Below are 16570 nucleotides of genomic sequence, written 5' to 3'. Positions count from 1 at the left end.
TTCTTTGAGAGGATCTTGAAAGTATGTGCATTAAATACAATATTTTAAGACCAGTTTAAAAATCATGCACCTTAGCTCATTTTTAATTGGATTAAGTCATTACTTTGGGTGGCGCCATAAATGAAACATAACTATTTTCTTGGAGGGAGGAAGGGTGAGAAGAAGTGGGTGAGGGAAAGAGAATTCCAAACAGGCTCCTTGCCCAGTGTGGGGAAGGGGGTGTTGCTCATTCCCACACCCGTGAGATCACTACTTGAGCTGAAGTCAAGGGTCTGAGGCTCAACCAACGGAGTCACCCAGGCACCCCATGAAAGATAACTATTTCTAAGGTCAGTGCATAAGACCTTTGGAATGTTGATTTGTGCTTTTATTTTTGTGTTTGCTTTTATGGCTTTTAGTGTGTGCTAATAATCTCTGTTTTACTTTGGTAGACAAACTGTGTTCTCACAATTAAATGTGTAAGTCATGAAAATATAGTTTTTTGGGCTTTTGGTTTTCTGTTTTATTATGCTGGGTCTTCATTGCCTGCGTTGATACCTGGTATGTAATAATTGCTCAGTAAAAATTTCTCAAATGAATTCTCCTTTATTGAATCCTGAAGTCTTTTGTAGTATCTGGGTTTGAAGTGATTTTAATGACTAAAGAGATGGATAAAAGTCATATGTTAGTACAGGTTCCTGAATATCATCTTTTTAAATGATCAGTTCAACATACTGAATTTTCCTATAAAAATAAAATGATTTCTGAATGGTATTTAGGCATGTTTGTCTAATGTTTAAAAGATTCAATTACTTTGGAATAAAGACCTTAAAATGATTTGTCCTTGATTATATTTGATTATGTACTGTGAAGAAAGCCAGATGCTATGCAGGTTACTTACCTTGACATTATCTTATTTAATTTTTAGGCCTATATTTTGGGAAATGTCTTCCTATTCCTATTAAAGATGTGAAGTTCAGTAAGTTTTTCAGGATAACATAGCTAGCAAGTAGCAGATTCAAGACTATCCCTAAGCCTTTACTCTGTCCTGCCTCATGTATACAAGAAGTAAGCCTGCAAGTATTATAGGTCTGATATAGTGAAGTAAGTCTCTAAGGACCAACAGTAGATTTCTAAATCTAGCTGTATTTTTTAATTAGGTAGAAGTATGTAGATTCTTTGGCATTGTGATTAGAAGTGGAAAATAGATTACATGATATATTTTTCTCACACATTTAAGAAAGAATTGAACGGTTCTGAATAGGATAATGATATAGATTCTTGTTAGTTTTAGCAGGATTAATCTGGCTGGCAAATAGATTATAGGGTAGAGGCAGGGAGAAGAAAGAAACTGTTGCAATAATCTAGATGAGAGATGGTGACTGCTTAGACCAGACAATAAGTCCGGGACTTAATCTTTGGGCGCTTTTGCCAATGCTTCATGGAAGTAGTTACAAGTGGTTGAATTTAGAATGGATTTTGAAAGTAAAGTCAATGGTATTTTCTGTATGATTGAAGATAGAGGAAGAGAGGGAGGAGAAAAGAATGAACTAAAATGATTCCAAGTTTTGGCCGAAACAACTGGGAAAATCATGTTGCTGATTCTGGGATAGATAGGGAAGCACGTCAATTTTTGTTTGGACCATTTTAAGTTTTGGGCTTCCAAGTGGAATATATTAGTGAAAACTATCAGACTACCAAGTGAAGATGGCTATGTACAAGAGCAATGTAAAAGTCTGACGTACTGAGCTGGAGATATAAATGTGGGCATCATCAGTATAAAAATGGTAATTATTAAGGCATTGGGTTGAATAAGAACACTAGGGAAGGTTGAGTATAGAGAACAGACCACAGTCTATGGAGCTCTGAGATTCTCCCAAGTTTAGTTCAGATAATGAGATGGAAGAACCAAGGAGCATGAGGAAGTGGAGCCAGTGAACTAGAAAAATCAAAAGTGGCATCCTAGATGCAAAAATTTTCAACAAGATATTAGCAAACTAAATTCAACCATACATTAAAAGGATCATTTACCACAATCAAGTGGGATTTATCCCAGGATGCAAGGTGCAGCTCAGTGTTCAAAAATCAATCAGTGTGAAACACCAGATTTCCAATAGGAAGAATGAGAAGTACATAATCATCTCAATTGATGGAAGAAAGCATTTGACAAAGTAAACATCTGTTCATGATAAAAACTCTCAACCAAGTGGGTTTAGAGGGAACATACGTCAGTAAGTGCCATATATGGAAAAACCACAGCTGACATCATACCTGGTGAAAAACTGAAAGCTTTTCCTCTAAATACAGGAACAAGAGAGAGATGTACAAGTCAGCACTTTTATTCAACGTAGTAGTGGGAATCCTAGCCACAGTAGTCAGACAAGAAAAATAAATAAAAGGCAACCAAATTGGTAAGGAAAAAGAAAACTGTCACTATTTGCAAATAACATGATAGTATGTATAAAATATCATAAAGACTTTGCCAAAAAAAACCCCAAAAAACAAAAAACAAAACTACTGGTACTGGTAAGTGAAATCAGTACAGTTGCAAGATACAAAATCAGTATCAGCAGAACTCTGCTGATTTTCTATACACTAGTAACAAACTAGTAAGAAGAGAAATTAGGAAGCAATCCCCTTTACAGTTGCACCAAAAAAGAATAAAATACTGGGGCACCTGGGTGGCTCAGTCGGTTGAGCGTCCGACTTCGGCTCAGGTCATGATCTCGCAATCTGTGAGTTCGAGCCCCATGTCGGGCTCTGTGCTGAGGGCTCAGAGCCTGGAGCCTGCTTCGGATTCTGTGTCTCCCTCTCTCTGACCCTCCCCCGTTCATTCTCTCTCTCTCTTTCTCTCTCTCTCTCTGAAAAATAAATAAACTTAAAAAAAAAAGAATAAAATACCTGGGAATAAACTTAACTAAGGAGGCAAAAGACTAGTACTGCAAAAATTATAAAACACTAATGAAATAAATTGAAGAGGACACAAACAAATGGAAAAATATACCATGTCCATGGATTGGAAGAATCAATGTAATTACAATGTCTGTACTACCCAAAGCAATGTACACATTTAATGCAATCCTTATCAAAATACCAACAGTACTTTTCACAGAAATAGAAAAATAATGCTAACAAAAATCCCTGAATAGTCGAAAACAAAGTTGATAAAGAGCAAAGCTGGATCACAAGCCCACATTCCAAAATATACTATAAACCTGTAGCAATGAAAACAGTATGGTACTGGCACAAAAATAGATATGTTGATCAATGGAACACAATAGAGAGCCCAGAAATAAACCCACAATTTCATGGTCAATTAATCTATGACAAAGGAGGCAAGAATCTCCAGTGGGAAAAAAGACAGTCTCTTTGACATGATGTTGGGAAAATTGGACAGATACATGCAAAAGAATGAAAGTGGACCACTTTTGTACTGTGGACCAAAAAAAAAAAAGGATTAAGGACTTAAATGTGAGATCTGGTACCGTAAAAATCCTAGAGGAAAGCAGAGGCAGTAATTTCTCTGACTTCAGCCATAGCATCATTCTTCTAGATATGTCTCCTGGGGCAAGGGAAACAAAAGCAAAAATAAACTATTGGGACTTAATCAAAATGAAAAACTTCTGTAAGGAAAGGAAACAACAAAACTAAAACACAGCCTACAGAATGGGAGAAGATATTTGCATATGATATATTCATTAAAGGGTGTGTATCCAAAGTATATAAAATAACTTACACAACTCAACACCCAATAAACAGAGAATCCAGTTTAAAAATGGGCAGAAGATATGAACGGACATTTTTCCAAAGAAGACATCCAGACGGCCAGACACATGAAAAGGTGCTCAGTATCACTCTTCACTATTTGAAATGCAAATCAAAAGTACAATGACTTATCACCTGTACCTGTCAGAATGGCTAAAATCAACAACACTGGAAACAAGTGTTGGCAAGAATGTGGAGAAAAAGAATCCCTCTTACACTGTTGGTGGGAATGCAAAGTGGTGCAGCCACTGTGGAAAAACAGTATGGATGTTTCTCAAAAAATACAAAAATAGAATTACCATATGATACAGTAATTCCTCTACTGAGTATTTACCCGAACAGTACAAAAACACTAAGGGGCACCTGGGTGACTCAGTTAAGTGTCTGACTCTTGATTTCGGCTCAGGTTATGATCTCACAGTTGGGAGATAGAGCCCCATGTCAGGCTCTGCTCTGAGAGCACGTATAGCCTGTTTGGGATTCTCTCACTCTCTCGCTCTCTCTTTCTCTGCCCTTCCCTTGCTCACATACTCTCTCTCAAAATAAATCAACTTAAAAAAATACAAAAACACTAATTTGAAAAGATGTTTGCTCCCCTGGGTTTATTGCATCATTATTTACAATAGCCCTATTATGGAAGCAGCCCAAGTGCCCATCAAAAGATGAAATTATAAAGAAGAGGTGGTATAGATACACAGTGGAATATTACTCAGCTATAAAATGAATGAAATCTTGCCATTTGCAACAACATGGATGGATCTAGAGAGTATGACGCTGGGCAAATAAGCCTGCTGGAAAAATACAAGTACCCTATGATTTCACTCAAAACAAGCAAACAAAGGAAAAAAGAGACAAGCCAAAAGACTCTTAAATACAGAGAACAAACCAATGGTTATCACATGGGAGATGGATGGGAAGACGTGTGATATTGCTAAAGGTGATTAAGAATACACATCATGATGAAGGGAAAAAAAGGTTAAGATGGTAAATTTTATGTTGTATGTTTTTTACCACAATAAAAACAGTTGGAATAAAAATGTATTTCTGTTGATGGAAAAAAGAAAACAAAGTAGACGTGATGTACGTATGTATACACACAGAGACATGCCCATATACACAATAGTTGATTAGTACTCAACCATAAAAAATCATGAGATTTTGCCATGTGCAACTACATGGATGGACCTATAAAGTATTACGCTAATTGTAATATGTCAGGGAAGACATATACCTCAAGATTTCACCTATGTGGAATCAGAAACGAAAACAGACTCCTAAATCCAGAGAACAAACAGATTGAGGTGGGGAGAGAGGTGGATGAAATAGGTAAGAGAATTAAGGGTTACAAACTCTGAGTTACAAAATAAATAAGTCATGGAAATGAAAAGTACAGCATGAGCAGTAGAGTCAACAATATTGTAATAATGTTGTATGGTGACAGATGATGACTACACTTTGGTGAACTTTGAGTAATGTGCAGAATTGTCAAATTGGTGTTGTGCACCAGTGACTAATATAACATATGTCTCAATTATACTTCAATTTTTAAAAACAGTGGCATCCTAGAGGTCAAGAAAATTTTACAAAAAAAAAAAAAAACACCAAAAAACAAAAGCGATCATATGTAGCAGATTCTTCAGATAAAGTCACGTAAGACTGAGTTATGACCATAGGATTTGAAATGTGGAAGGGTATTGATGACTTTCACCAGAGAAGATTCTTTCTTTAACACAAATATTTTGAAACCACTCATCCAGAAAATATCTTACGTTCTTGCTTCTCTAAATGTGTTATTCTTACATAGGCAAACTACTTGGAGGTTGTTCTATAAATTTGAGCATATTATTCTTTATTGTTATATTCAGATATTTCAGTCAGTTATATAAATGTTCATTTTATTTATTGTAATGGTCAAGAGTTAATTATGTGACTGCCAGATAAAGCTTTTATAAAATGTTTCCCTTGATTTTCTTTTAATCAGTTACTGTATACCAGAAAAGACATGGACCTTGGAGGTCATTAGACCCAGGTTTAGGTCTATATTCCACCAATTAATAGTTGTACGATCTTAAGCAAATTAATTTCTGTAAATCTCAGTTTTCTCCTTTGGAAGATGACAGGATAATAATCATTTTATGTGGCTGCTAATAAGATACAATGTGATAACATACAAAACATGTCTAACAAATGTCCAACAAGAATTCATGCTCCCGATCTGAAATCAAAGAGACCTAACATCAAATCCCAGAGTTTACATCTAGTAGATGTGAAAACTTGGGCACATTTCTCACTTCTCTTAAGCCTTAGTTACCTTGTCTGTAAAATGGCTGTACTAAAAATACCTCTTTTGTAGGATTATTAGAATTAAATAAGCTGTTGTATTTAAAAGTTTTAAGTGTATTTAAGTTTTAAGTGTCTTATCCTAGATGGAGATTTGTTTCATATTTTCTGTAATTGACTGATATCAACTGATAATCATTCTTACTAGGTATAGAAAACTGTACATTTCTCAGTGTGGCAAAAATTTTAATAATTTCATTTTGAAAAAAAGCCAGTTTGAATGTTCTAATGGACTGAATGCTAATATAAAGCTATTTTCTTATTTTAAAACTCTGATAATGTGGAAAAGAGTGATTTAATGTTTGGTAAGTCATTTTTTTTGCTTAAAGATAAACTTAATTGCTTTGATTTGTATCTTACAGCTTAACAGTAACTCTAGAATAACCATTACATTGTAATCATGTGTTTGTGGTAAACCTTTTAACAAGTTCTATTAAATTTACTTTTGATAATTAAGTTGCTTTCTACATATAACAGTAATAACTGTAAACAAATGAATATGTTGGGTGATAACTATTTTATTCAAAAGAATTATATATAGAAGATTAATTCGATTTTTTCATTATTTCCCTTCCTGGTATAAAACTACAAAATACAAAAAAAAAATGTACAAAAGACCTGCTTGTCTCTAGGTTGTAATTTTTGCTTCTTTGTCTTCTTTTATAGAGCTACATTCATGGAAGCAGCCAGGCTCAGTTCGTGGCAGAGTCACACATTATTCTGGTATTAAGTATCCTTTAAAATACTGATGGATTGAAAAGGGCAAAACCAAAGTTGCATGCTATCAAAGTGACTTTTTTTTTCCCTGACATTAATCAAGATTTTTGAAAGACATTAAATTTTAAACTTTGTTACTTTCCAGTTCCTAGGTTATTTCCAATTACATAATTTTGTTTTTATTCTCAGTCATTAACAGATTTATAATTGTCTTTTTTTACTAACTATTGAAATTACAGAGTATAGCTTTTGCTCTGCATTGGTTATCTCTGGTTAAAGTCTTGTGGAGTTTTGTGTGGTTTTACCTTACAGGATCCTAAGGGGGGAAAAAAAGTATCCTACAATATAAAAAGCAGACTTTGAAAACATTATCTTAGTACTGGTTCCCTTAAACATTATGGTAAGTCAGAGGAGGGAGATTTAAGATGGTTGGATGTCTTTTTTGGAACATACCAGACTAAATGTTATGAATCAGATAAGAGTGCAATTTATGGTTTGGGGGTAAAGGGTCGGAAGATAGAATAGGAAAGAGATAAGGTAAAAGTGTCCAAATAAAAACAAACTCCGAATACTCTTAGTATGGAATAAAGTCACTCTTTAGGTAAACAACTGTTTCTTGGGGAACACTGATGTTTGTGTGTCTTGTGAAATATTTGAAGCTTAATTTTATGTTTTTTTTTTTTTTTTAAGTTTATTTATTTTGAGAGAGAGATAGAGCATGAGCTAGGGAGGGCAGCAAGGGAGAATCCCAAGCAGGCTCCACACTGTCAGTGCAGAGCCTGGTAAGGGGCTCGATCACATGAACCGTGAGACCATGACCTGAACCAAAATCAAGAGTCAGACCCTTAACCCACTTAAGCACCCACGCGCCCCTTAAATTTATAATGTTGAAAATAGTGAGCCATTATCAGGACTTAAAGGGTGACTGTAGTATTGTTTATACATTTGATTACTTTCCTGGTTACTAAGATTCATACTCAACTGCAGTAGTCTAGACCAAATTTTCAGTATTTTATATAATCAGAGCTATTTAAGCTTCTAAGGAATCTTCGAACTTATCTAGGCCCAAACCTCATTTTAAAAGTAGGAAAACTAATACCCATAAAGTTTACTTGGCTTGCTTTAGATTAGAGGAAAACTAGGATTAGAAATCACTTTTCTTTTTAATGATCTGTTGGTTAAGTTTTATATATGTTATTATGGTCTGTGGCATAGGATTTCATAAGTAAATCTCAGTCATGCCATCTTGAAGTTTTTGTTTTTAATCTGGAAGGAAATGACTAATATCACTAATGTTTGTGTATGTTGCTACCTTATTATACCAGTACACGTTTTAATTCACCAGCAAATATAGATTTACTACCTTCAGTTTATTTAAGCAATCTATTTTATTTGCATAATATGTTCTGGACAGTGTATCAGGTATTGGTATATACTGAGTCTTATATTGATTAAAGTGAAGGAAAGGGGTAGGAAGTGCTTATGGCACATCCGATTCTCAAGAAGCTCTCAAAATCCTCATTTATAGAATCAGGATTATTGAAGTAACCACATGGCATTTCTGTGTGAAGTAAAGGAGATAGCACACAAAAAGCATCTGGTCCTCCCCAAAGGCTATTGTGTTTATTTTCCCATCAGTTCTACATTTTTACCTTTCCCCCTTTCCACATGCTTGTGTGGATATGTGGAATTGTGCAGATCTAGAACCCATTTCTTGCTTGCATTTATTTAGCCGTGTGCTTTTTAATAAGCTACTATTACGAACATGTTTTTTGCTGTAGTTTGTCTCATAGACTAGAATCCGAAATATCTAGATTTGAAGTCACATTCTCAAGTTCTGTGATCTGGATCATTAAGTGCCAGCTTCTCTTTTCTGACTTTATTATGGGAAGAGATTCATACTTTCCGCACATCAGAGGGGCCTTGGATGAGAAAATGAAGTATTTCCAAATCTGTTTGTTGGAAAATAAGGGAAGGCCATCCTTACTCTTTACTTCTCTATTATATACATGTATTTATGAGGCAAAATACAATTTGTGTTAAAGCACATTGATAGGAAACAAATTGTTTATTGCAGGTAACATTTTAGCTTTTATTTAATTTATTGTAGGCTTTTTTTCCTAACCTGTTTCCATCCTTGATGTAGCATTTTAGCCGTGTTACTTCCTTCAAAGCAGCTAGTCTATTCAACACATCAGGAGTACGTAGCAAAGAGCTGTGTTGAGACCATCACTGTGTGGCAGGAATCTCCCAGGTTTCATTTCATGGCTCATTGACATCAAGCATGCAAAGAACTTTCACAAGCAGTATGAAGTCTTCCATAGAGATTTTTAACAGCAATACATAAAAGAGTTAAGAGCACTTATTCTCTTTATGCTACCAAAAATTACTTGTTTTATTTCCCCTGATTTTTTGTTTGCTTTACAGATACCTGTGAAAGAGAAAAGTTGTTTTAAAATGGTCGGCTCATGAAAAGTGTTGGTGAAAGTCAAGAAGTAGCCAAGTAATAATTTCTGATTTTATTTTCACTTGGCAGAGTCTACTGCTATTTTTTCCAACTTATCATGTATTTTTTTCCTTTATATGAAAAAAATGTAAATTCCAGATGGTCACTTTTTGTTTATCTGGAGAGAATATGCCTGTTTTTTGGTTTTTCTCCTTCTCATTTAGTAAGCCAGATTACTAGCTGCAATTGCTATATGCAGAATTTGTTGAAAAAACCCTAAGAACAGATGGAGTCATTTGACTTCATAGGTTATAGATTCATATTTACTAAGAATAAGATTTTTCTCGCTATTAGTAGTGTTTTATTTTTTCAGTACCTTGTTTGGGGGCGGGGGAAGAACAGCAGTTCTAAGTTCATAAGAGAGAACTATATAAAAAAGGAGTAAGAAATATTTGACATTTTTTTAATTAAAAAAATTGTTTTTAATGTTTTTTCATTTTAATTTTGATTGAGAGAGACAGAATACGAGTGGGGCAGGGCAAGAGAAAGAGGGAGACACAGAATCCAAAGCAGGCTCCAGGCTCTGAGCTGTGAGCACAGAACCCAAGGTGGGGCTCGAACCCACGGACCATGAGGTCATGACCTGAGCCGAAGTTGGATACTTAACCGACTGAGCCACCCAGGTGCCTTGGCATTTTAATACAGAATATGGGAACTAGGAATAATTTATATATAATCCTTACATTTTTCCCAGTAAAAAATCGTTTTTATTTATTTTTTTATTCGGTTGTATTTCAACACCTAATGCAAATGTAAGATATTCACTGCTTACAAGAAGGTAGACTGATAGAAAATTAATTGTAATCCAGTGTGACAAATGTTCTAATCATTTCTTGGAAGCAGCAAAAGAAGAAGGAGCCACTCAATGCCTAGAGAACTTGAACTGACTTTTCAGTTGGTTTTGATACAATAGAAAAAGGAGTTTGCCAGACCGAGAATGAGTGAGAATATTCCAGTGGAAGGTCCAGCAGGCACAAAAACATAAAATGTGAGAGAATATTCACAAATGCTGAAGACAAGATCGATGAAAGGTTACTTGGGATGGATAATGAAAATCTTTCCAGCCCTTGCTAAGAAATGGGAATCTTGCCTGAGTCCACCAGGCTGTGGTCTATGTGTGCTTTTGGCTACAGAAAGCCTGACTTCTAGAGTTGGCTTTTACTTTATTTCAACTCTGATCTGTCCCTTAGCTCTCCACATCCTTCAAGTTCTACAGTGTTAAGATGATGACATGAGATAAATATCAGTTGGAAGAAAAGGGCTAATATCAAAGGCAAAGGGCACAGTAGAACAATTTTAACATAAAAATACATATATTCTAAAGAAGATCACATTTGCTTTTCCGATGAGAAATACATTTGTTTTCTATTTATTATGAATATTATTTGACTTTGCATTTGTTTTCGATCTGTGATAGCAAATGTTTTAGAATGTCATTTCCAAGGAAAAACATACTACATAAAAAAATTAATGATGGATGAAAATTGAAGATAATTTCAGATTTAGATCTCTCTGAGTCTTCTATAACTTGCTAACATTTTTTTCAACATCTGTTCTCATTTATCTTTCAACTGACAATCCTCATTCTCTTCCAAGGAGCAACAGTAAACTTAACGTCATGTATAACTGAGAATGGATTATAAGATAGTGCAAATGTATTTGTTACTCATTCAGTAGCATAACTCAGTGCCTCTGGGTGCTGTACATAATTTATACAAACAGCTTCTGTTTTATGTGGGATTATGTCAATATTTTGATTTCTTAAGCAGTAAGAAGGTGATTGACAGATTCAGCAGAGAAACTCAAGTGTGCACAGTAGTTTAAGTATGTATTGCTGTGACATTACTCAATACAAATGTGCAAAGTAATACATGAGGTAGACTAGATGTGTGTGTGTGTGTGTGTGTGTGTGTGTGTGTAGGCAGACATTAGCAATCTCAGAACAATAGAAAAAGTTTCAGAAACATGGTTTATCCACTATATAGTTCCATCTCTTACTGTAACATTGGGACTCTTCAGTAAGACACAGCCAAAATAGCTACACCCACAGTTTAATGGCAGAAAATCAGCTGTTATTTCAGAGTTAGACATAGAGCCATAGAATCTATCAGATTTGAAGGGGCTTTCATTTGTCATTCAGCCTTCTACTCAAGGAAGGAAGCCCTACACATCACGTCTCACTGATAATCGTCAAACCTTTTCCTCTTTCTAAAAACTAATACCCTACCTAAAAATTACGTTACAAGTGGGACTTTTTTCCGAAGGGTAAGTATTATGTAGGTTCTTTTTTTACGCAAACTGTTTTTTAAATTGATATATTGGAATGGAAGTTAAATAATTCTCAACACTCAGAGGCCTCAACTTAAAAAGGTATGGTTAAAAAAAGAGAGGGAAAGTTGGCTAGTGTAAAGCCATTTCAGTTGAAGTCATACTTCATTACAACTATCAAACGTAAAGTAGGTTCGCAGCTTATTTTTTGGTAAAGCCTAGAAAACTTAAGTTTGCAGGAAACGTTCTGACCCTACTGCTTTGTAACAGAATATTTTACCTCACAGTTAAAGACAACCCATATATTTAGTCCCTCCTTTGCTTTAAAATCCTACTTTGGGGTTATATGCAAGTATATACTAAGTTATTGCATTTATTTTCAAGTATGAATAAAACTTCCTCTCCGATATTACAGTTTACAGTATTTTTGGTAGCAACAGTTGACAAACTAGGACCAATGAGGGTCAAATCCAGTCTATCTACTATTTTTGTAAATAAAGTTTCATTGGAACACAGACACACCTATTCATTTATGTATTGTCTGTGATTACTTTGCACTACAACAGCAGAGTTGAGTAGTAGCCATAACGTGATACAGCTTGCACAGACCAAAGTATCTACAGTTGAACCTTGAACAATATGAGTGTGAGGGGTGCCGACCCCCCACACAGTTGAAAATCCACACAATACTTTTTACTCCTCAAAAATTTAACTATTAATAGCTTTCTGTTGATTAGAAGCCTTACTGATAACATAAACAATCAATACATATTTTGTTATATTACATACTCTAATCTTACAAATAAAGTAAGCCAGAGTAAAGAAAATATTAAGAAAATCATAAAGAGAAAGTACATTTACAGTACTGTACCATAGTAACAAAAAAAATTATATAAGTGGACCCTAACAATGCAAACCTATGTTTTTCAAGGGTCACCTATACTTTCTGGGCCTTTTTAGAAAAACTTTGTAAACTGCTCTATAGGATGTGTTAATTAAAAAAGAAAAAAATACTGACAACCTTATTACCTCAAGAGAGTTGCTACTGACTTTATTATCTTTCCCTGCATTTCTAGCTGTTTTGTTCCTTTTCTCTTGTTGTTTTCATCTAACCCTGTGATCTCATCCTACCCAATTTCTTTTTTGCTTTTTTGACTTGTGCTGTCACTTACTAGTTTTTTGGCTTTGCGTAAGTTATCCAGACCTTGCTCAGCATCGTTCTTTTTCCTCATTGGTAAACTGAAGAGGGTATCTGTGTCTTAGAGTTGTTTGGCAATGGGTGAGAGAGATAATGAACAAAAATTTACTGCCTTTTGGGGGCTAACATTGTAGTGGCAGGAGAAAAACAGTCATTAAAAAAAATGAATGCAAAATTTCTTTCAAAAACAGTGTTACAGAAGCAGAAAAAAGCAAGCAGAGAGGTTGGAGGAGGCTTTTCTAATAATTTGTCATTTGAGCAGAAACTCAAAGCCATGTGACTTAATGGGCCTAAATGGGAGAAGAGCATTAAGCAAGGGAATAGGAAGTACGAAGATCCAAAGGCAGAGAGTTTCCAGTCTTTGGAAAAATAGCGAGTGGGACAAGAATAAGAGCAAACAAAGGCAGACAAGTACAGGCAGCGGATCGGGGCACAAATCATGTATGGCCTAGAGGCCATTTTGAAACCTACTGTTTATTTTATTCAGAGTGACATGGAAAGCTATTAAATTGTTCTGAACAGAAGAGTGACATTACTGACTTAAAGCTATCAAGAAAGAGAACATTTTTAAGAACTTAAGGGCAGGAATTTCATGAGGCAGACACAACAACCAAAATTCACAGGAAAAGATGAAAAATTTTGCCACATTAAAATGACAACCCTCTGCCTAACAAAGCAACTTGACATCGGCATCATGGCACTCTGAGTTGTTCCTTTTGTGTTTTTTGATTTACAACTAATTGGAGGTCTATAACCAAACAAAAGTACCTCTGTTCAGTATGCCAGGACGACCCTCACAGATCCAAAGGAGTCTGTGAGCCTGCCCCAGACCCATTTGTAGCCATCGGAAAAGATCATCTGGAGAGTGCAAAACTGGTACACTGACCAGAGATTGAGTATTTTGGGTCCAACCAGCTTGATGGGAGAAACTGGCAAGCCATCAAAACAGAGCAGAGATGAGTTTGGGAGCAGAGAAAAAAGGAAAACACACCATGGTGCCCTTCCTGAGGGCAACACTGCCACCTGCTGGGCTTTGCAGGGGGTGGGGGGGCAGAGCATGCAGCAGCTACCTCTCTGGGCAGAGGAGGTGGGAAAGGAAAGTGGTGAGGGACAGATGGCCTGGTAGCAGTTGGAGGAACCCATTTCTCCAGCAATACCCACCTCTCTGAGACAGGACCCCCATGACTCGGGGGAGGAAGAAGAAAGGGAGAGAGGGAGACCAGAACATCAGAGGGCCATGAAGGAAAGTGTTTTTTGCTATAGGCTCCAGGATTTCAGCACAAGGTCTGCCCATGGACATCTGGGATTTCCCCACTAGAGGATCCGCTTACTGGCCCAAGGCCACTCACAAAGCCCCAGGTGCTAAGACCACCCCTACCCCCACTTTGCCACCAGCCTTTTTTTGAACCCCAGTTTTTTTTATAGGCCTGCTCCCAAGGGCTCCAATAAGAAAACCCAAAACCTTGTGCTATAACACCACCTTCTGGGACACAAGAAAAGTTTCTCAATGCCAGCCTGTTGAACTTTATAACAAAGTAAACAAGAAGGGTGTGTGCCACTTCAAATGGGAGAGCAAAGGCACACTTCATTAGCCACTGGAAAATCACGGTAATGTAGTGTCACACAAAGGATCATTCTCCAGCAGTGGAACCGCAAGGCATGTAATACTGTAGTCTAACTGATTAAAGAATTCAAAATTTCCTCATGAGAAATGAAGACATTTAATTAGCTACAAGAAAACTTAGAAAGGCAATTCAATGGACTCTGGAATAAAATTAATGAACAGAAGGAGTCGTATTTTTTTGTTTTTAAACCAAAGAGATTTAAATTATAAAAATAGAATGAAACAAATTTTGGAGCTCAAGAACTTAAAAAGATGAGTATGTAGAAAGCATAAAGATTAGGACACATCAGACAGAAGAAAGAATAAGCAATTTGGGGGATAGGAATTTAGAAATCACTCAGTTGGAAGGCGAGAGAACTAATATTTTTAAGAAGTTAAGAAACCCTACAAGAGTTGTTATTCTGTCAGACAAGCAAATATCAGAATGGTTGGTATATCAGGAGAAGAGAGTGGGGAGGGAGCAGAGTTTATTTTAAAGTGGTAATAGCACAGAGCTTCCTAAACTTGGGAAAGAAACTAGACGTAAGGCTATTAAGTTAAGGGAACGTCTTACTATCTCAGTGTAAAAAGATCTTTTCCAAGAAACTGTTCAAAATCAGGGAAAAAAAAAAAGGAAAGTAACCTAGAAAGGAACTTCCTATTAGGATATCAATGGATTTCTCAGCAGAAACTCTACAGACCAGGAGAGAGTAGAATGACATATTCAAAAATTGAAAGGTAAAAATTGCCAGCTAAAAATACTTTATCTGGCACAGTAACCCTTTAGATATGAACAATACATAAAGGCTTTCCCAAACAAAAGTTGAAGGGTCTCAACACCACCAGACCTATCTTACAAATAATGCTGAAAGTTGTTTTTCAAGCTGAAATGAAAAAGTACTATTTGGACACATGCATAAAAAATGAAAGTCTATAAAACTCTGATAAAGGTGGTAGAATTTAAAAACTGTAATTCTATATTAGTATATTAACCCCTTAATTATAATATGAAGGTTAAAGGAAAGAGCACTAAATAATTATAGCTACTGTAACTTGTTAATGAATTCACAGTGTACACATTTTGTGACATTAGAAATATAAAAGGTGAGGAGTAAAACAGAACTTTTATAGGTCAATGAATATAGTCTTTCTTTTTTTCCCTGCTGATAGCAATTTATTTGAGATATCTAAGCCTCATGGTAACCACAAGTAAAAAAATCTAAAGACACAAGACAAAATAAAGGGGGTGGGGGTATGAGGGAGACTGAATAAATCACCATGGAAAACCACAAATTCACAAAGATACAAGCAGTGGAGACAGAACAACCACAAGACAAAAGATAAGATGGCAGTAGTAAGTCCTTGTATATCACTTACCATATTAAATGTAACTGTATTGAAACAACCAATAAAAAGACACAGACTAGCTGAATGATTTTTTTTTTTTTTTTTAAAAGCAAGACCCAAATATACGCTGCCTGTAGGGGGCTCATTTCAACTGTAAACACACACAAGGGCTCAATATCAAGAGACCGAGAAGGATATTCTAAGCAAGTATAAACCAAAAGAAAGTGGGATTAGCCATACTTAGATTGGGCAAAATAGACTTCAAGCCAAAATGTTAACAAGAGACAAAGTAGGTCATTATATTAATGATAAAAGGGTCGATACATCAAGAAGACATAACGAATGTTATGAATGTTACCCAACATCAGAGTGCCAAAATATATTCAGTAAATACAGATCTGAAGAAAGAACTAGAACAAAATGCAGTAATAGGGAATTTCAGTAACCCACTGTCAGCAATGAATAGATCATCCAAATAGGTAATCAACATGTTGGGATTGAACCACACTTTAGAACGAACGTAACAGACATATATAGGATATTCCATCCAACAGCCTAATATTTTGAGAGGCTGTATGCACAAGTGGAGGAGGGCCAGAAAGGGAGGAGGAGAATCCCAAGCAGGCTCCACACTCACCAAAGAGCCCTATGTGGGGCTTGATTTCACAACTGTGAGATCATGACCTGAGCCAAAATCAAGAGTTGGACACTTAACCAACTGAGCCATCCAGGCACTCCTGTAGAATTTGGTTTTTTGTACATAACAGACTTTGTATCCTGAAAGTTTTTTTGTTTGTTTATTTTGAGAGAGAGTGAGCACATATGAGCAGGGGAGAGAGAGAGAGAG

The 16570-nt window shown here is 35.8% G+C and overlaps 1 protein-coding gene across 6 annotated transcripts in view; it reads left to right on the top strand.

The window, feature by feature from the left end:
- Positions 1-16570, top strand: part of TUSC3 (tumor suppressor candidate 3) — a 295584-nt gene that overhangs the window by 236534 nt on the left and 42480 nt on the right. For all 6 annotated transcript variants that reach the window (XM_040490097.1, XM_040490093.1, XM_040490094.1 and 3 more), the window contains one exon: positions 6751-6814. In XM_040490097.1, coding sequence (XP_040346031.1) covers positions 6751-6814 — 64 coding nt within the window. The remainder of the gene's footprint in view (positions 1-6750; positions 6815-16570) is intronic.

The sequence above is a fragment of the Herpailurus yagouaroundi genome, unplaced genomic scaffold, assembly GCF_014898765.1.
Source record: "Herpailurus yagouaroundi ecotype Mexico unplaced genomic scaffold, PumYag 181, whole genome shotgun sequence".
In the NCBI taxonomy this organism is placed as follows: Eukaryota; Metazoa; Chordata; class Mammalia; order Carnivora; family Felidae; genus Herpailurus; species Herpailurus yagouaroundi.
The sequence above is the reverse complement of the archived record's forward strand: the minus strand, read 5'-3'. Positions and strand labels throughout refer to the sequence as shown.